Source organism: Macrosteles quadrilineatus, unplaced genomic scaffold (assembly GCF_028750875.1).
Source record: "Macrosteles quadrilineatus isolate MER2022 unplaced genomic scaffold, UCM_ALF_1.0 Scaffold_5__1_contigs__length_97177068, whole genome shotgun sequence".
Classification (NCBI taxonomy): domain Eukaryota; kingdom Metazoa; phylum Arthropoda; class Insecta; order Hemiptera; family Cicadellidae; genus Macrosteles; species Macrosteles quadrilineatus.
The window spans coordinates 62,510,191-62,529,503 of NW_026542598.1; the positions used below are offsets into that span (position 1 = coordinate 62,510,191).

At 35.5% G+C, this 19,313-nt stretch overlaps 1 protein-coding gene across 9 annotated transcripts in view; it reads right to left on the reverse strand.

The window, feature by feature from the left end:
* Positions 1–19,313, reverse strand: part of LOC128995177 (polypyrimidine tract-binding protein 2-like) — a 533,132-nt gene that overhangs the window by 276,937 nt on the left and 236,882 nt on the right. For 6 of the 9 annotated variants that reach the window (XM_054420102.1, XM_054420108.1, XM_054420104.1 and 3 more), the window contains one exon: positions 13,032–13,219. The exons of the other annotated variants lie outside the window; for them this stretch is intronic. In XM_054420102.1, the coding sequence (XP_054276077.1) occupies positions 13,032–13,088 (57 nt within the window). In that variant the 5' untranslated portion in view covers positions 13,089–13,219. The remainder of the gene's footprint in view (positions 1–13,031; positions 13,220–19,313) is intronic. 9 annotated transcript variants of the gene reach the window in all.

The window sequence follows — 19,313 nt, forward strand, 5'->3', positions numbered from 1 at the left end:
CTGTACTATCGATTATTGATTTTTGTTTTAAATGCACTATGAGAAGGTAAATCTCAGTAATTTTATTTTCCCTTTTAAGTGTGTAATTAATAAGTTGTCTATCAAGAAAATACCCAATAACACAAATGTTGTTTTGCACGTTCCAATGGGAAATTTATTTTATTATAATTTCCATGTTGTAAGATGTCAATATTTGTATTGCAAAAAAGGTTCAGCTAGTAAAATAATCGTAGGTAAATTAAAATTAATTAATATTTTTTAACAATAATTCTGTTTTGCTGTTTTACACATTTATCAGTAGCTAAGTAGAGGAAAGGAAACTTCCTAAACAAATATTTCATTTTCAAATGCAAAGTTTCAGTACAATCGTCAAACAATATGTATCCTACCTATAACATAACCGTAGATAGCCCAGCATTTAGTAAATCTAAAAAAAACAAAAAACGATAACATACGATCAATTAACAGAGTCATAACGATTACTGCGGTTCACAGATCAGCTGTTAGAGCGATAAAGAATCATTTACAGTCGATATTCTCTGACCTGACCCAGGGATAATTGGGGGCACCTCGGCCAATTTGTAACCTGCACCTCACGCCGCTTCTCTGAGATCCCTGGGCGGGGATTTTATACTTTTGGCGGGATAAAAATAGTAAAGTTTATCCACAATACAGAGTTTAGTGCTTTCTCTGCAGGAATTTATGAATGAAAAGGGATTCCATGTGTGTAACAGATTCGAGGTTTAAAAAAATAATCGTTTCCAAATGATAAATCCATAAAATATGTAGTCTATAATGACTACATATTGACTACATATGTTGACTACATATTGACTACATATGTTGACTACATATTCACACCCTTGACAGTACGAAAACCAAACTTGTTACGTATCTATTGTAAGACAAGTCTGTTCAATGGATATACGTATTTGCGACATGTGTTATTTTGACAGAAAGTGACAGAAATTGCAACATGCAGTATATTTTACTATTCTGTCCGAAAGTTTAGTCCATCTATTTCTTGTGTTTTCCGATGGATCCTGGCAACGAAACTGCTTAGATATCTACAAAAAAGGAATCATTAGGGCGTGGAAAGTGATTTTGCAGAAACACTGTTTGGGATTAAAACAAGAATTTCGTTTACATAAAGTAAAATAATAGAGAACGAGATAACGAATGCTGTAGTACTCATCGAGGTAGACTTCTGGAGTGATCGCTAAATGGGGCAAAAACGGTCCGTGCTGGAAAGCGGTGGTAGGCAAGAACGAATTCGGGCGTATGTCAGTATCGTGCGCGCTGCAGTTTACTCGCTGTTGTAGCTCGACGGAAAAGCTCCAGTCAAATAAAACTTATATATTCTTAATCTACATAAACATCGGATTCTGACAGTATAAATATCTTTTATTGTAATAATTATTTCGAATTTTAATAATTGAAAATATAGAAGACTTACCAGAGACTGACATGGAAAAGTCACTAAGTGAGGAAAATTTTTATTTTTGGGTTACAAACAAACTTCTAGCGGGAAAGTTGTAGCCAATGAGTTGATCTTAACTTTCAAATCAACCAATTTGTGATAAAACGATTGGGTCATTATTAAATCGTTTGGAAACGAGCGTGAGACGGTACCGCGCCGCCACCGCGCGGCCACTCCCGGAGTACCCGGTCCCGGTTGTGTAGCTTTGTCGATATGCATTTTCAGAAAACAATCTAGAACGTTTATTAATAAGTATTTGTATAGGATCTTATCGAAAATACATACTTTCCTTTCCACATGTACTTAAGGAGTAAAATTAACAATCAAGTTTAAGATTAAATTTATAAATTTGTTTTCAGCTAAACAAACGACCAATGTTCATTCAAATTAAATTGATTATTTGCCATACTTTAAAAACAAGAAGAATATTTGGAGATTTTAACGGGTAAATTTCATGAATGACAACCCGAAATCTGGGATTTTTCGTGAATGCAGTGGTAGCACTGCCAGGCATTGATAGGATCGAGATGTTTTTTGTTTGTTTACGAGCAGCGCACACTTGAGTTGGGCGTCTTATCATCTCTGCCATCGTTTGTTGATATTTTAATGCACTGGACTTTCAGTTTTAAAATGTTCCCAATGTTCCAAGATGGTAACATCATGTGCAGCTATTAATTGTACAAATAGGCAAGCAAAGGGGACGACCATCGGATTCCACAGGAAAATAAATACAAAGTTTTCGGATATATTGTAAAAAATTATAGGTTTAATGTCTTGAATAATATTTCAAGTGTTTTTGAAACAATTTCCTATTTACTTAATTTAAATTATAGTAGATTGGAAATAATAAGCGTTAATAGCAAATTTTGACCATTACAACGCCCGGCTGTCCCTCGAAAATTGTGCAATCCAAACGGAAAATTTTTATTTCGTTTATTTTTATTATTGTTGTTTTGAGACCAGCTCAAGTAATAATCTACTTGCAATTAATGTAGCTTTTTTCAAAATATACTACTTTTCCCGAGTTTAAGGAGTTTTAAAAACCACCCAGCAAATGGTTTAGACGAAGTAAACCATCGAGTAATGCTAATTAAAGCAATTGGTAGTTATTTTTAAAGGTAATTGGCCATCACAAAGCCAGGGAAGCTACAAGTGCTTCCAACTTGCCTAATCTTGGGTTAAGACAAAAATTAACCAAACTGATTTTGTTTAGAAATGTTTAGGATTTAAGATCTAAAAATCTAGACATAAATGTTATTAAGGTGTTAATGTTTGTATATAATGTTTTTTATCTTATTTGAGTTCAAATAGATAATGTAGCCTATATTTAATAATAATAAATTATTTTGATTCGTTGAAAGTGTTCTTATTGCCTTTTATTTCATTTTAATTTATAAACATGAGACCAATCTCTAATTATTACAGTAATTGGACTGTTATGACCCTCTATCCAAATTTATTTCAAAAGCCAAAAAATGTTTGAAAATATTATACAAATGTGTTAGGGAAATATTCCAATTTGTTTTTAATAAAATAAAATAAAACATGTCACTGACAAGAAAATTACACTAAAAGTTGAAGTTAATCGTGTTTTAAAAATATACCTGATGTGAAAGTAAGAATGAAATTAATTCCGAAAGAACCACAATCTATTAGAGAATACAATTCAATCGTTCATTTGTCCTAAAAAAAATCATGTCGTCTGGAAACAAAATAAAAGTAGGCGCGCGTCGCGATTTTCCCTATCCCGCCCATCTTAGCGCTGGCGTTCTTGCCTACCACGGGCTGCTCACAGCTACTCGCGGCCGGACCGAAAAACGGTTCGCTTCAACACGGGTGCGATCACTCCAGAAGTCTACCTCGATGGTAGTACTCAGTGTATTCTAAAGACCAAATGGATACGATTTGCATTTGTTGAATCAGAGGTCTTCTCTGCTATTAGATAACACGAAGTAATGAAAACTACCCTGTCTATCGAAAAAAATACAAAATGGACATGTTTTTTTATATACAACAATGTAAACAAATTCTAGATATGAACCTATGAGTTAATAAACTAAAAAAATAATACCCCAAGTGCTTTCTAAACTTATGCTAACTCTTTTGTACATAATGACCATAATGTCCAAAACACGAACCAAGACAAACAAATTAATAGCAGTAGCATGAAAAGTATTATATTACCACAATCGGAAACGAAATACAAATTACATAAATAAGTCTTAACTTAAACAGAAACCAGTCAAAAACGAGTTGAAGCGCCGAGGGGTAAATGTATGCAATTCACACACAAAAATCTCTAGACTATTGAATGAAATCGTATAGATGTGAAATTTAGTGGTCTTTAGCCACAATGGTCGACTAACCTAAAATTATAGAGTACATAACTAAATTAAACAGAAACCAGTCAAAAGTGCCGGGGCTGGGGGGCTAATGAATATGTGGCTGTAGTGGTGGCCGCAGCGGCAGTGGTCTCTTTGACTAGCGCCACCACCCGGCGACGGCGACCAAATCAACTAATTAACTCCTGCATAACTTATGGAAACCGACACGTCCTTAGGTCAAACCTGGCTGGGTAATTCACTTTGAGAGCTGAGTGGGTAAAATGTAACGTGATGAATGGTATTTTTAAAGCTGCATTGAACATGTGGCTTATGGTTTTCCGTGAAATTTTATCAGCTACAGGCAGAGGAACTATCGTCCAAGAATTGTGGTAACATTTTTTTATGTTAGTTTCTTTTGGATTTATTGAATTCAAATGTAAGTAGGGGTTTAAAGGCAAGCATACTTTGAGGTTCAAGTTAGATTTGTTTCAAATTAAATCGTAGTTTGAGAATTATTATTACGCGTCAGCACATCTTATACACCGTGTTTATTCACTCTTTAGTAAAAGGCTTCCTTGCAATAAATTAAACTAAATTAAAAGACATATAAACAAACTACGCGTTAAAATTAAGTTTTGTTTCTAAATTGACTGTATTTATTAAAAGCGTATACAATCAAACGGAGCAATCTTGCGCGGACATTGTATGATACAGTAGTACGATCAAAAATTAGCAATAGAATACTCATTATTGTGGTAAATAATGGAAATAGTAAGGTTGAATATTTGAGGATAATGTATACGGTTCTCCATAAACATTATATGTTGTGTCGATAAAACTCGTGAACCACGATAATCGTAGGACGTAAAATGTCAACAAGAGGTGTTTCAGAAATATAATGAAGCTGTTAACTTTGAATCTAAGAAAATATTTACGATATGGGGTTTACCTTTTGAACAACAGATACGATTAGTAAATTGTAAATTCATCGCGAACAAGTGCACTAGTGTTATCTAAAGATATGATTATTTTTATATGGGCTTTGATTTATCATGTAAAAAAGTTCATTACGCATTAACACTCCATTCCAATGTTGTAGTTAAAAGTTTTAGAACTAATAGAATTTAATTTAGTTTAGCTACTGACAGGGGGTGCTACTGCTACTGCTGTCGCATAGAATCTATATTTTTCTTATACTTACAAAAAACATTGTACTGAACTGTGGAAAAATGTAGCTACTGACAGGGGGTGCTACTGCTACTGCTGTCACATAGAATCTATATTTTTCTCATACTTACAAAAAAATTTTTAATAAGATGGTACTATATTTCTTTGCTAGAAAATTATCAAGCATTTCTCGTCAACAATTTACTCTAATAGACCTATTAGAGTAAAAATATGGGAGGAGAAATACGTTATTCAACAAAATCCAGCAGGATCTTGTACGGCTCGTGCTGTCTACCGTGACGTAACAACGATAACGAGATAAAAGATAGTTTGTGTCGTGACGCGTGCCGTTTCCCGCGCTTTTGTCACGTGACACGGGCGGAACTTCCGGTCGCATATGACGCCTACTGGTGACTGGTGAGATTCACTGATGTCGCCGGCCCCTAATGACTGGGCGAGGGGCGACGCCCTGCGACAAGCAATCTCGTAAAATACTCTATAGGGACGTCGACAAAGCAAAATACAAAACCTAATGTTATTGCTGTGGAATCATAAGTATCGGAATAATTTCAAACCCCGAAAAATACGCAGTCAAAATTGGATTGTTGTAGGACGGACATATTATACAGGGTGAATAAAAAGTCAAGACCCCCTCCCCCCTAATATTTTTCCAAGTAAATATAAAGAGATATCCTTTTGGTGGTCGAGCAATCTTAGCAGGAAGTTTCATTTTATCATTTTAAAATTTTTTAGTGTCCCCCCAAAAGGGGGGATTTGGGGGGCAACTCAAATATATTTTAAATGTAAACCCCCTTCAAGTGACACCTCATTTTGAAGTGTTTTACAAAAACTTAAAGAATGGTGAAAACTAGAGGTCACTATCTCTTCTCTATCCAAAATGGTAGCCCGTCAAATGTTGTGGAAAATCAATGGTAAAATTGTTAATATTGGCTGCCATTTTGGATAGAGGAGAGATAGCGAGCTCTGGTTTTCACCATTCTTTAAGTGTTTTTAAACACTTCAAAATGAGGTGTCACTTGATAGGGGTTTCCAATTGAAACATTTTTAGTTGTCCCCCGAATCCCCCCTTTTGGGGGACACTCAAACATTTTAAATGTAAACCCCCCTCAAGTGACACATCATTTTGAATTGTTTACAAAAACTTAAAGAATGGTGAAAACCAGAGCTCGCTACTCTATCCAAAATGGCAGCCAAAATTAACAATTTTACCTTGATTTTCAACAACATTTGACGGGATACCATTTTGGATAGAGAAGAGATAGCGACCTCTAGTTTTCACTATTCTTTAAGTTTTTGTAAACACTTCAAAATGAGGTGTGAGGCCTTGAAGGGGGCTTACATTTAAAATATTTGAGTTGCCCCCCAAATCCCCCCTTTTGGGGGGACACTCAAAAATTTCAAAATGATAAAATGAAACTTTCTGCTAAGATTGTTCAACCACCAAAAGGACATCTCTGTATATTTACTTGGAAAAATAATAGAGGGGGGGGGGGTCTTGACTTTTTATTCACCCTGTATTATATACGTAATAGAGTATATACTATAATAGGGTAGTTTGAGAGCGATGTCGAATCCTATCAATAATTAATTGAATCAACACATAATCTATTGTTCGTTTCGAAATCACTGATTAATTTGAGACTAAACCTGTAATATTCAGGGTTTAACATCGGATACGATTATTTGTCACGTATAAAATATTCAACCCCCAGGAATGGTTGTAGGTTTATCTTTGTAGAACGGTTAAAATGATACTTCTCTTACAATGCAATAGTGCAAAAGTTAATAACTGCAATAGTGCAAGTATATTGATCGTCTTTTGAGTTTGCTACAATAAGAAATCCCTATTTATTGTTTGGATGCTATTTCTTGAGATTAAAACATAACGAACGTGGAAATTTTAAGTAATATGTTGTTATATATTAGACCAATACAGATATTTGAGTGGTGAAAAAAGTTTTAAAACACTTTTAACGGTTGAAATTAAATTTAACAAGGTTTTTTTGTACAATATCATCATTGAACCTCCTATTTATATACAATAGTTTGATCGGCCTGGTTCGAGAACTCATTTAACTGGATGGTAGTTAAAACGTAACCCAAATTTAATTGCATCCACTCATCTTCTAGAGCACAAGATCTAGTTTCAAAACAACTTTTCCCACCACAGTTTGCACGACACTTGAATTATTCTCCCTAAACCTAAGTTATCCCGTGGGAAAGCCGAGTCCTGTCGGCCGGTCACGCCGCGGCGCCTCGTCACTCTCTGTTTCTCAAACTCTGGATGACTCAATCCCGGTCCTAATCCATTGTCCGCGACAGATCGAACATAACCCACTTTGGCAACGAGCTGACCATTGTGCGCTGACAGCCGACTCTACATATTTCACTTTTTTTCACAACAATCTTCTCATCTTTAAAATTGTTCTTTGAATGACTCAAGTCTAGTGAGCACGTAATTCCTATTGTAGGAACATTCGAATCTACGTTTGAGATCTGTTGTACGAAATATCTATCGCAGATGTACATACTATCCAAAGTTAGCAGTTCACTATAGGTTACGAAAGCGTTGCATAATTAATCTCCACGAGTGGGCACTTCACAAAAACACTGACTATTGAAGACGATAAAAACATAGATAAAATAGCATAAACACATAAGGCCACATGGCCAACGCTAGATTATGAGCTCCATAAAATCAACCATCTTGTCTGTTCTTTGCAACGAACACATAAGACCAATTTTTGGTCTATAGGGTCGTTGGTTCTATATGGATGTTACTTTTTAGAGATTTTCTTGGATGGGCCAATATAACGTTCTTGTTCTGTGTCATTTGAGAGTGTGTCTACAAGGCCCAAGAGATTATGGAAGCGTATCTACGATTACCCAGACAATAGATCAAACGCAATTTCGGACTATTTAAATTTTACTCTTGCTTTATCTGTTTATACTATACAGCTTAAATATGACGGGTATGTGTCTCATGATGTTAAAACATAACATATATCCATACATTTCAAATCATCAGCTTTTATTCCTTTGTCACTGTTTATATGAAATGTTGATTGCCGAAATCCAAAGCATGGATTAATAAATTGTGAAGACATGCCAACCATAGTTCAAACATAATTTAGGATAGGTTAACAGTTATGGTAAGAGAATAACGAGTTTTTATACATAAACGTCATTGTGACGTATTTCTCTTACGCCTGTTAACATCGCTCGTTGCTGTGTGTTACGTTCAAACGAAACCTTAAAAAAAATCCACCCCATTCCCTTTATATAAATGTTCACAACACAACACACAATGAAAAACCCGTAAGACGGCGCCTCCGTAAGACTCTAAAAAGTGAGTGAACACATTTACCGAAGAATCCTTTATACTTTTAGTTCCATCTCTTAACACGTCTTTAACTTCTAAAAACGTTTAACCTTGTTAAAAAGACGTTAAACACTGAAAGACTAAACAGTTTTTGTATACCTTGACGCTGGGGTTGCAAGCGGCGGAGCATCCGAGTGCACTAATGTTGTTGATTACAACGGCTTACGCGGTTTAATTATTATTGCAATATGGCGGTCGCACACAAGGCAGGGTCTCTGTTCCGATATTGTTCATTACTGTTATAACCTGCCACAACTCCGGCATGCTACATGCACTGCACAGTGCACATGCTTGGCTGAACATGCCGTCATGCATGTGTTATATGGTCTTTAGTTTTTATCGCGTAGTAAAATTGTGTAGTAAGTGTATTTGGTGTTAGATATGCATGAAGTGACAAGTGAGCATCTTAATTTTTGCGCTGTCAAGGCTTTTAAGTTTAATCTAGAAGCAAATATCAATAAGTATATTGTTTTATTGTGCTTGTAATCATGTACATACAATAGTAAGTTTATTGAGTGTAAGATGTGTATCATTTAAATGTTGTTGTGATATGAAGTTTCCTTGCTGTGTTTTTGTAAATATCTGAGTATAGTATGATGTATTTCTATTCATACTAGGTAATATTTCCAGCTGACAGTCAAAGTAAGCGTGTTCACTTCACCTTTGACAATGGATGTATTACTGTGAAGTATATATTACAATTTAAACTCTAAGGTGTAATTATTTACTTATGTCTATAAAAAATACTGAATCGCCTACTTATTCTACTAATCTACAAAATAAGCATGTTACAGTGTCAACTAGACCAATCTTATTCCGTAGCTCCACTTTCCCCATCTACTATCATTTTCAATCTGTTATTCAACACTAAAATTACCCAAACAAACATTTTAGTCGGCGGCACGGTCCAGTAAAGACTATTGAATTTCTCGTTGGTCACGGTCCCTTGGTCCGCTGTGGATAGCACGAGCCACGGTCGACATTGGACACTGGCTGGTGATAATGGGTATCAGTGGGGCGTGGAGCGACAGACGGACAGACAGACGTCACGGCACATCGGTCGTGTGACACGCTGAAAACCGACGTTACGTCAACGTAATTAACGTAGTGGACGTAGCTGTTAGGAAAGACGTCGAAACTAAGTTGCATAGTTCCGACGTTAGGTATGAGTAGAAAAATTTGAATTTTAAGAAGTGTTCTGTAAAGGGTTTACTAATCCTAGAGCACGTACATAACACCTAAAACCAATTGTACGTATAAAGGACGTAGTGGGCGTAACCATAGATAAAACCTACTATTTGAAATGTTCCTAACTGTATTAAAAAAATATTCCAACGTCTATTTTCAACAAAACATTATCAGTCATGTAGCCAAAAGTAACGTTCAAAACACGGGTGAGCGCGGATCATTACATAATATTCTCGAACATATTGCGGCAGATATTATGTTCTAGCCAAAGAATCTCTACTGAAACATTGGATTAAATGTTATAGAAGAAAAGTGAGAGATTTCTAGGACTTTAAATATGGTCGAAATTTGTATCTACCCACTTTCTACTCCTGTTATGAAATATACTATTATAAGAAACTATGATCGTAATTACAATTACACTAACAAGAAGTAATAATATTAACAAGATAATTCACAAAATACACAATAATTATAAAAAAAGGAACACATGAACAACCACAGCAAAGCTTAAAAACAAATCAGTGCAATTCATTGAACGCCTAATACACGTCATTATCTTTAACAATGTAACTAGACAATCAGCCAATTTACAAAGCAAATAGGCGTCTTTAGATAAACAGAGTAGTGATTAGAGCTGAAAAACACTGCTGGTTGTAGCAAACCTGCATACGAAGCGAAATTATACTTGCTTCATATAATTTTTCATCCCCACAGCAACAAAATACCGTTTATTATTTAAAGCCACGTCCATAATAAAAGAAATTTGTAATTAAAAGATTTTGAAATTGTAGACTATCGTTGATTTTCATTATTGTTTAGACTTCGGATGGCTGGATTAGTACAACATGAACGTTACGTTATATTATCTAATTTGGCATTGTTTTCACAAGTAACATTGCAAATTATTAGGTGTGACAAACGCTAAATTGAAAACAAAGTATAAATGTAATCTAATTAAACTAGTTAATAGCATATCAACTAATTTCATTCAAATGTTATTCATAGCTAAATTGCAAATACAAAATAAATAGTTTCATATGGTCGTTACATTAAGACTTGTACAAGCAAATATAAACGGTTGAGGGATTGAAACTAAACATTAAACAAGTGTTTGAATTTGAATTGTGTAATTAAATCCACTGTTATTAGGAACTGTGCTGATGATCAACTGGTAAAAGCGAATTGTTTTATACGGTTGTTGGTTGTTCAATGGTTTCCTGGCGAAGTTTTAATATAAATGGTTTTGACCTTGGACAAAAAGTCGAGTGAATTTCTGATTATAATCCATATTTTCTAGCCCCTGAGCTGGTTCTATAACTAAATTGAAATTTTACCTTTTTTCATCCAGCTCCTGATTCATTCAACTTGTTACGGCCGTTTCAGCATCACTGTGCCATCGTCGGACTGTTCAGCCAAAAGGCGTCGTTAAAACACAAAAACATATACACGAAACACACACATATTTGTCAAAACGGGGTTTTGAAAACAGGCCTGTTGAGGATAGTACATTCCCGAACTTGAGCAAGTAGCTGAGTCAGCTACTTGCTCAAGTTCGGGAATGTACTATCCTAAACCTGAAACGGCCGTAACAAGTTGAATAAATCAGGAGCTGGATGACAAAGGTAAAATTTCAATTTAATTTCTGATTCTTGAGAATTTTAAATTTTAGCATTGGATTAGAAGTAATGTGTATGTCTGATTTACTAACTCTTATAATTGTGCATTGTATGTAAACATGACTATAGTAGACAAAAATCATGACTTTTTAGTAAACAAAAAAAGGTGAGTCGGTGGCTCAGTTGGTAGCGTCGCGGACTTCGGGTTCAAGGCAGCCGTAGTGTCGTGGGTTCAGATACTGGTCACTGCCACAAACTTTTATCAGTGCAGTTCACCTTTGTACTGTACCGGCTCACCCCTTGCTTTGCTGGATACGTTCCACGCACAGATCTGTAGTCTATGTGGACGGGCAAATGCAAGGTTAAAAGAGGCCGCCGACCTCTTTAATTAAAAAAAAAAAACTTTAAAGAAATTAAATGAAAATATATTTACATTCTTGTCCTTATAACTTATGTTAAATAAAGCTACGGTATAAGCTATATTACGAGCTGTTACGGAACAGGAATAGGCAGGGTAAAAACACCTTTAACACTGGAAAGTAGAATCCATTTTTTAGACAGATTTAAAACAAACATAAGTATAAAGAATAGTGTTTGCTACAAAGCATCTAGTACAGGCTAATAAGCTCCTACCAAAGGAAAGAACCGGTAGAAATATAGCTAAATATTTCATTCTTGACCAAAAAATCTGAGAATTCTCGATAAATCTTTTACTATTGAAAGTGTATACATCCCATTCTAAAACAACCTGCAATGAATTATAAATCATTGTACACTACAATCACAATTTCAGATCAAATTCCACAGTACCAAAAAGAAAAGAAAGTCGAATTTTTCTGCAGCGCACGACAGAATCATTCAATTTACATACAAATTAGCTACAGCCATAGAAAAAAACATACTGCCTTGTGTTGGTTAGTCTATGCTACAGCTAGCTGTTCCATAGGTGGGATGTCTACATCAATGTCTAGACATTGCCTACTCCAACAAAAGGCCGCGGAGAGGGAAATGTGGCAACGTCGCAATTTCGGCCTACCGAACCAGCCGTAAATTAATATGGTGCGTCGGCGAGTAGACGTGGTTGCGGCGTTGCCACATTTCCCTCTCCGCGGCTTTGTATCAGAGAAGGCTTAGGCCCCGGCCACACGAGGCGAATTTAAGCCGCGCGGCTTATCTTCGCGCGAAGTACCTGGCCACACGGGGCGGATGAACCGCTTCCTGTTGGGTTTTCCCAGTTTCAGTACTCTATTAAAGCATAGTTCAGTTCACTCTTTTTAGTCATGGACGAAACACGTATGTTAGTTTGTGCATTAGTAGTGTGTGGTGATCTGAAACCAAATATTAACAGAAATTATTGGGTCCATCCCTTCTAACGGAAAAACCATTTTTGTTCCAAGCACATGCGAAACCATAGTTCGGAGTTTTTTGGTTATTACCGTATGCCTGCATTATCTTTGACCAGTTCAATAAGCTTGTATACACCACACAACCGGTAACAAACACGCAAAACAAACTAAAAAACCACTGGTAATGTCCGAAGAATATCTCCAATAAGCGCGGCTGCCGCGCGGTCGAACCGTATCGTGTGGCCACTCTCATAAGACTACGTGTGTCATCCCCTCCAACGCGGCTTAACTTCGCGCGGTCGAGGGACGACATGGCGCGGCTCAATCGCACATGCGGCTTAACTTCGCCTCGTGTGGCCACTCTCATTTGATTCAGTGTGTTGTCGATCCCCTTAACTTCGCGCGGCTTAACTTCGCGCGGTTAAACCGCCTCGTATGGCCGGGGCCTTAGGCTACGCAAAGTCAATGATGGAACTTATTTACAAGTTGAGAGGACAGAAGTACCTGGCCGTTGTGATCCACCAGATGATCCAGCCGCAGACTACTGAGAGGTCGTTTCATGTTAGTAATAGAGTCAGAGTCAGGTAATGTTTGATAGAAAAGTAGAGTAAAGTGAAGACAGACGAAGGCGACAGTTTGATCCCAGCGGTACAAAGGCACAAGAGGTTAGTCAGCGATCACGTCGAGCTTACCTGCAACAGACAAACAGGGGTGGATTAGAATTATAAAAATATATGATTATAGACAAATAAAAAAATAGCTTTGATAATAAAACTTTAAATCATCTCCAATGGTTTTAATACGGAACTTATCTCCATATATTGGACCCTGAATATCATTGAACAAAGATACTCGAATCATCGTGCACCCAGAAGAAATTGAAAGATAAATCATAACAAATAGTAATAGAATGCATGTCTTCAAATCTTAGTTACAAAAACTGAAACGTCGATAGTTTGGATTTAAATCCAATGTCATGTGTGGCATCTTGCCCAATTTAAGTGTAAAAAATGAGAATAAATACAATGGACACCACTTAGCGTTATATATTTTAACAAGGGGAGGGAAATAAAAAGATTCCGCTAATAATAAATAGTAAATTTTTCAGTATTCAATGGTTAGCAAAAAATAGAAGTAGTTTTTAAAGAAACTTATGTATGATCGATCGATTCTTCGCTGTGGATGATGTTAGTAGAAGGAATAGAATTAGCAGGTATGATTATGTTTAAGCCTGGTAGATGTATTTATTGTTTCAAGGTAGTCGTGGACGTTTACAGTAACTTCGTATTGTTATAATCTTAATATCGAAGTGTTCAGTAATAATCGTAAAGTTAGTTAAAAAGTAACGTAAGTTCAGTTGAAATTTTAAATAACTACACGACAAATCCAAATAAAATATCAGTTCGAAATAGCAGATAGTAGAACACCATTTCCACAACATCCCCCAATTCACCATGTTATCTAGAAAGAAGTTAATTTCTCTTTCGAGCCAAATTTAGATTTGATATTCCAATCTTACACAATTGTTGTTTAATATATGCTGTAACAGTCAAAGGAGAAAGAAGGTTATTGAGTTGACTTCATACAAAATATATGAAATTTAAATTTAATTCTCAACTTACTAGTAATTCTTCTGCCACCCAGATATATTGTAAACATCACTAAAGAATACAATGAAGACGTAAACAGCTACTCCCGTTTCGGATATTAAAACCAGCAAATAGATGTCACAAGGAACCCAATATATATATATATATATATATATATATATATATATATATATATCAGGTGTAAGTAAAACGTCCCCTCATCTACGTCTTATTAGGATCCACAACAATGCAGCCAACTGCTGGCGCATGACGTCACTGTGTAATTGGCACGCCTGTGACAACATGACGTCACAATCACCTGGTAATGATGCTGAAGACTAGAGCCACCTGATACATCACACCTGCCACCTGCCACCTGCTAACTGTCTGGAACCGCACACGCCGACGGGGGGAATATTGAACCGCCACGAGTTTTATGACCGTCCCGAGATACTTGAACCGCCACGATCATTAGTGCGGATTATAAGGGTCAGTTTTGCAGGGTTGAAAAACAGTTGAACTGCCACGCGGGTTCTGCAGGTAGCGAGGGAACTTTTTGAAATATTTATCCCTCCAGTTTTAGATATAAGATGGACTAAGAGTCAAGATTTAAGGAACAATAATAATTCAAGCAACCAACTGTAGTTATTAGTACAGGTTATCATAATACAATAACTCTAGTACAGTTATCATATTATTATTATAGTATAAACCGTGCGACAAAGTAAGTAAATTAAGCAATTAGCAGCTTTTTGTACTATAAACAGTGCAAGAGGAACTAAGGTAGCCAACTTTGTCGGGTGACTGTAGGAAAAATCGTTTTCACCCTTATCAACTATGCATAAAATATATCACTGATTTTGAACTGCAATTATTTTTATAGCTGACGGACAATATGGATAAAATTGTGGACTTAAGAATTGCGGTCAATGTAACTCATAACATGGTTCCTCAATGCATTTAAAGCTAACTTTTAAATAGGTTTAAGTTGGCATAACTAGTACTTAACATGGTTATACAATTTATTAAAAACAACTATCTTATCGAAAGAATTAAATCAGTTTTGTTCATTAGGTCGTTGAATCCTGGAAAATAACTGGTTTGTTATACATTTTAGTTGGCTTATAGTTAGTATATATTTTAGAGCCAAGAATTAAACAAGTCTGGAATAAATATAAAAAATATTACAGTTGAACATTCCATAGTTGATATAAGCTTGTTATCAATAAATAATTCGTAATACTTAAGATACAAATTGTTTGTTGAGGATTTATGCAAAAACAAAGTTTACCTGCTTACTGCATACTTATGTTAACAGTTATGTACAAATGTAGACATACAAATGAATACCACACCGTCTATACTAAGCGTGAATTCTCCAGGTTGCCAGAAGTTTTACCCTCTGTAAATATTTCTAAGATTTCAGAGAAATGGCGATGTACGGAATGGAATTTCAACCCCCCCCCCCCCTCAAGAAAAATTATTTGTGTCGCCAAGTCATAGTTTTACCCCCTGTATACATTACTTAGGTTTCACAAACATGTCGATGTATGAGGAATTTCAGGCCCAAAATGAGGCTAACACAAAACACTGAATTAACGTACAAACATAGAAATAAATAGTTAATATGTTTCTAAAAAAAAAAAATAAATTAAAAATAGGAAGGAACTATGAGAAAAACGAATATCCTTAATACTTACATTGTGTTTCTGTACAATGAACTACATAGTTTTTTTGCTGGCAGTAGCCTTGAATCTCCTAGCTTGCCTCCTAGTCCGTCCTATATCTAAGTGGGAAACTGGAGGGATAAATATTTCAAAAAATTGCAGAACCTGCGTGGCAGTTCAACTGTATTTCAAACCTGCAAAACTGACCCTTATAATCCGCTCTAATGATCGTGGCGGTTCAAGTATCTCGGGACGGCCATAAAAATCGTGGCGGTTCAATAACAGCCGACGACGGGGCGGAATTGGACTGTTTATTTTGACTATAGTATATGATTAGTAGTAATAGTATTATATGATTACTTTTAGTGGTCGGGGAGTTGTCCAAAATATAGTAGATCTCAATAATTTAAACATACGGCGGAGTTTGGGCCCCTGAGATTTGAAGACGAAATTTGCGTACTTAAACCAATATACCTGCCGTTTTCCACAGTAAAAGCGCCAATTGTTCTAGAATAAGAGCAATCGTAGAGGGTTGCCTTAGAGTTGTAACACTAGATTTAGATGTAATGTAAAGTAATGTAATGTAAGAAGCAATATGAAATAAATACATTGTGTCTTTTGGGTGGAAGTACCATATTCAGCAATAATTGAATAACAAACTTAATTTAACTTAATTTATTAAATTACTAATTAGGCTATCTAAATTTACGTTTATAAAAAATTCTGTATTCTGCAAAACAAAACTTATTATAAAATTAGTTTTTGCCAATTTATATTTTATTGTTTTCCATACCTAATACCAGTATCATAAAACAAATTCACGGAGAAGAGCAAAGTTTACACGGGATTGTGTATTCACTCTTCCATCCCGGCAAAAGTTGAAACTGGCCTTAGAGATTATTCCCCAAAAAATCTCAAGCGCGAATGCTTTTCTTTTTTGATGCAGGGAAATCACCTTAGACAGGAATATTTTATTGGTTCATTCACATTCTACGCTGTCCATTAAGAAGAAGCACACACGCATGCGGAGTATGTACACTTCAATAGCACTGATAAATCATTGTATCAAAAACATTAAGGATATTATGGAATTATTATTTATGGAATTACTATTTTTATTTAATTACTGACAATCAGTCCGTGTGATTTAATTTGTGACAAATATGGGGCTCATATAAATAAAACTACATAAAACCCGTTCAGAACATAGCTTACTTGTACGATCAGCTGTTCTCAATCACGATCACTATCAGCTGATTAGCCAAACATTGAGCAGTATCAGCTGTTCCAAGGCCGCAACAATAGTGTTAATGTAGGCTGTTGCTATCAGCCCATATCTCACCCATGTTTGTGGTAGTTAAATGTTTGTAAACCCAATATTTGCTGTCGGTGTGGAAACCGACTTGTAAACCACTTAATTTATCAGCGGTACTTTAGAGCCTCTTTTGTTGGCAATACTGTCTTTTTTTCTTCGCTTATATCAAATTAAAATTATAAATCGCTTATTTATTTAAATTTTACATCGTTCATCAACCTTCGTGGTGGTGTAATTTTCTTTCGGTGGACAATTTATTTATACGAGCTACGAAATTAAGATTTTGTAAACAAACGTACGCATTGTCAACCAAAATAACTATATTGGGTTGACGAGATTTTGTTATTATTCTTCCTGAAATTGCAATGATATAATTGGAAATGAGATTGTCCTTGACCTACGGTGGTCTCCTCGCTATGCAATCACTGGCCGCTAATCAACCTATTGCGCAACACTGTTCATACCTTTTCTACTTGGTGTACGTAAAGTAAAATAAATATATTTAGAAAATAAATCAAACTGTTTATTAAACATTAGGTAAAGTAAGTGACGGGGACCAATGTTCTGTGACAGAAAATGTTATGTACATATTTTACTTGTTCCCAAGATCGTAAGCGTTATTTGCAGTATTTACCTTATAATAAAGAATCACTAACAATAAACAAAACATAGGTGAATTTCTAAAGGAAAATATAAATAGGAATTCAATTCAATTCAATTCAATCATTTATTTTCACATGACGTTTACAAATCGAGCATAGCTGGGAAACATGTAAAATGGTCATAATATGTTTATGTATCATATGTTTATGTATACATAAAATACATAAAACTATAATGACTACAAAATCAAATAAATACATCACCTGAAAAATCATTTACTTTATAATACGCGCTCTGTCAACCAGCAATTTGGCAATCTTCTTTCTTGTATTTTCCCAATGATTCTAGTGATTTAATATTTTCAGGCAGTTTATTATAAAATTTTTCCCTAGATATTGTGGAAGGGTTTCAAGTGAGGTAAGTCTGTGAATGTGATCTCAAACCTAGGGTATAACGAAAAATTATACAGCGATTCTAACAATACCTACACATGGGAACAATACAGTATTTCCATTTATACTACCGACGTATTTTGTGATTTCTTAGAAACGCCCTAGAGCAATCTCATTTCCTTACTTTCCTTACCACCTTTAATAAAATCGGTCTGGCGCCAAATCAGCCCTAGTCCCGCCATAAGGACGTATGCAAATACAGCGCATTTACCGGTAGAAATGTCAACCCCAACCATTAACTTTACATTCCACATAGGTCTAGAGAGTCTATGTACAACAGAGACGCTAGCGTTCATAAGAAGTGTTCTATTTTTACTGTACTTTTTGCAATCTTTGACGTAATCCATTACCTGATAAAATCCTAGGTGCACATAATCCGTCATAATAGTGTTGTCCAAACGACAAACTCCGTTATCTACGATTGATCTGACAGCAACACACGCTACACAGGTTTAGAACGCGGTTATCACAAAATAACGTTACCCTCAACAATACCTCGGCCAAACATTAGCATCACGACAAATAACAATCTACATTTGTCATGGTTGTAATCGTACAAATAATACATCAAGAATTACCCTGAATAACGATTTTGATAGCAGATTTGGTATATTTATCGAATGTGTAACGCCCCACTTAAACTAATATTAATAATCGATGGCTCTTTGGGCCTGTGATTCACGATAAATTGTCTCCTCTGGTTAAATTAAGTAGTTCAGTTGTCGTTTCCTACACGAACGGTTTCACCGTTACAGTCAACCAATCGACAATAATCGCCAATATCGTAGCTTAAACGCCAAAGAATAGTGTTAGTCAACTTAAGGAATTTAAAATTTCATATGTCAAACGTTTACTTGAGTGAATACTTTACCATACTTTTAAGTGGTAAAAAAACTGACTTGAAATAATGCCTGACCAGAAAACTCTCAAAAATCCACATATACATTTTTATATGTCAAAGAAATGTTTGATGCTGGTTCATTTCCTAACACAAAATATGCATTTAAAAAAGTGTTAAATCATTCCCAACACTTTTTGTTGAATTTAGAAAATATCTCAGTAAATAATTCCAGTAGCAGGTCTGAAATTCAACTTAAACTCATCATTTGCAGGCTAAGAAAAACTCCTAACAATCCAAGCAAGGTATGTAAAAGAGTACA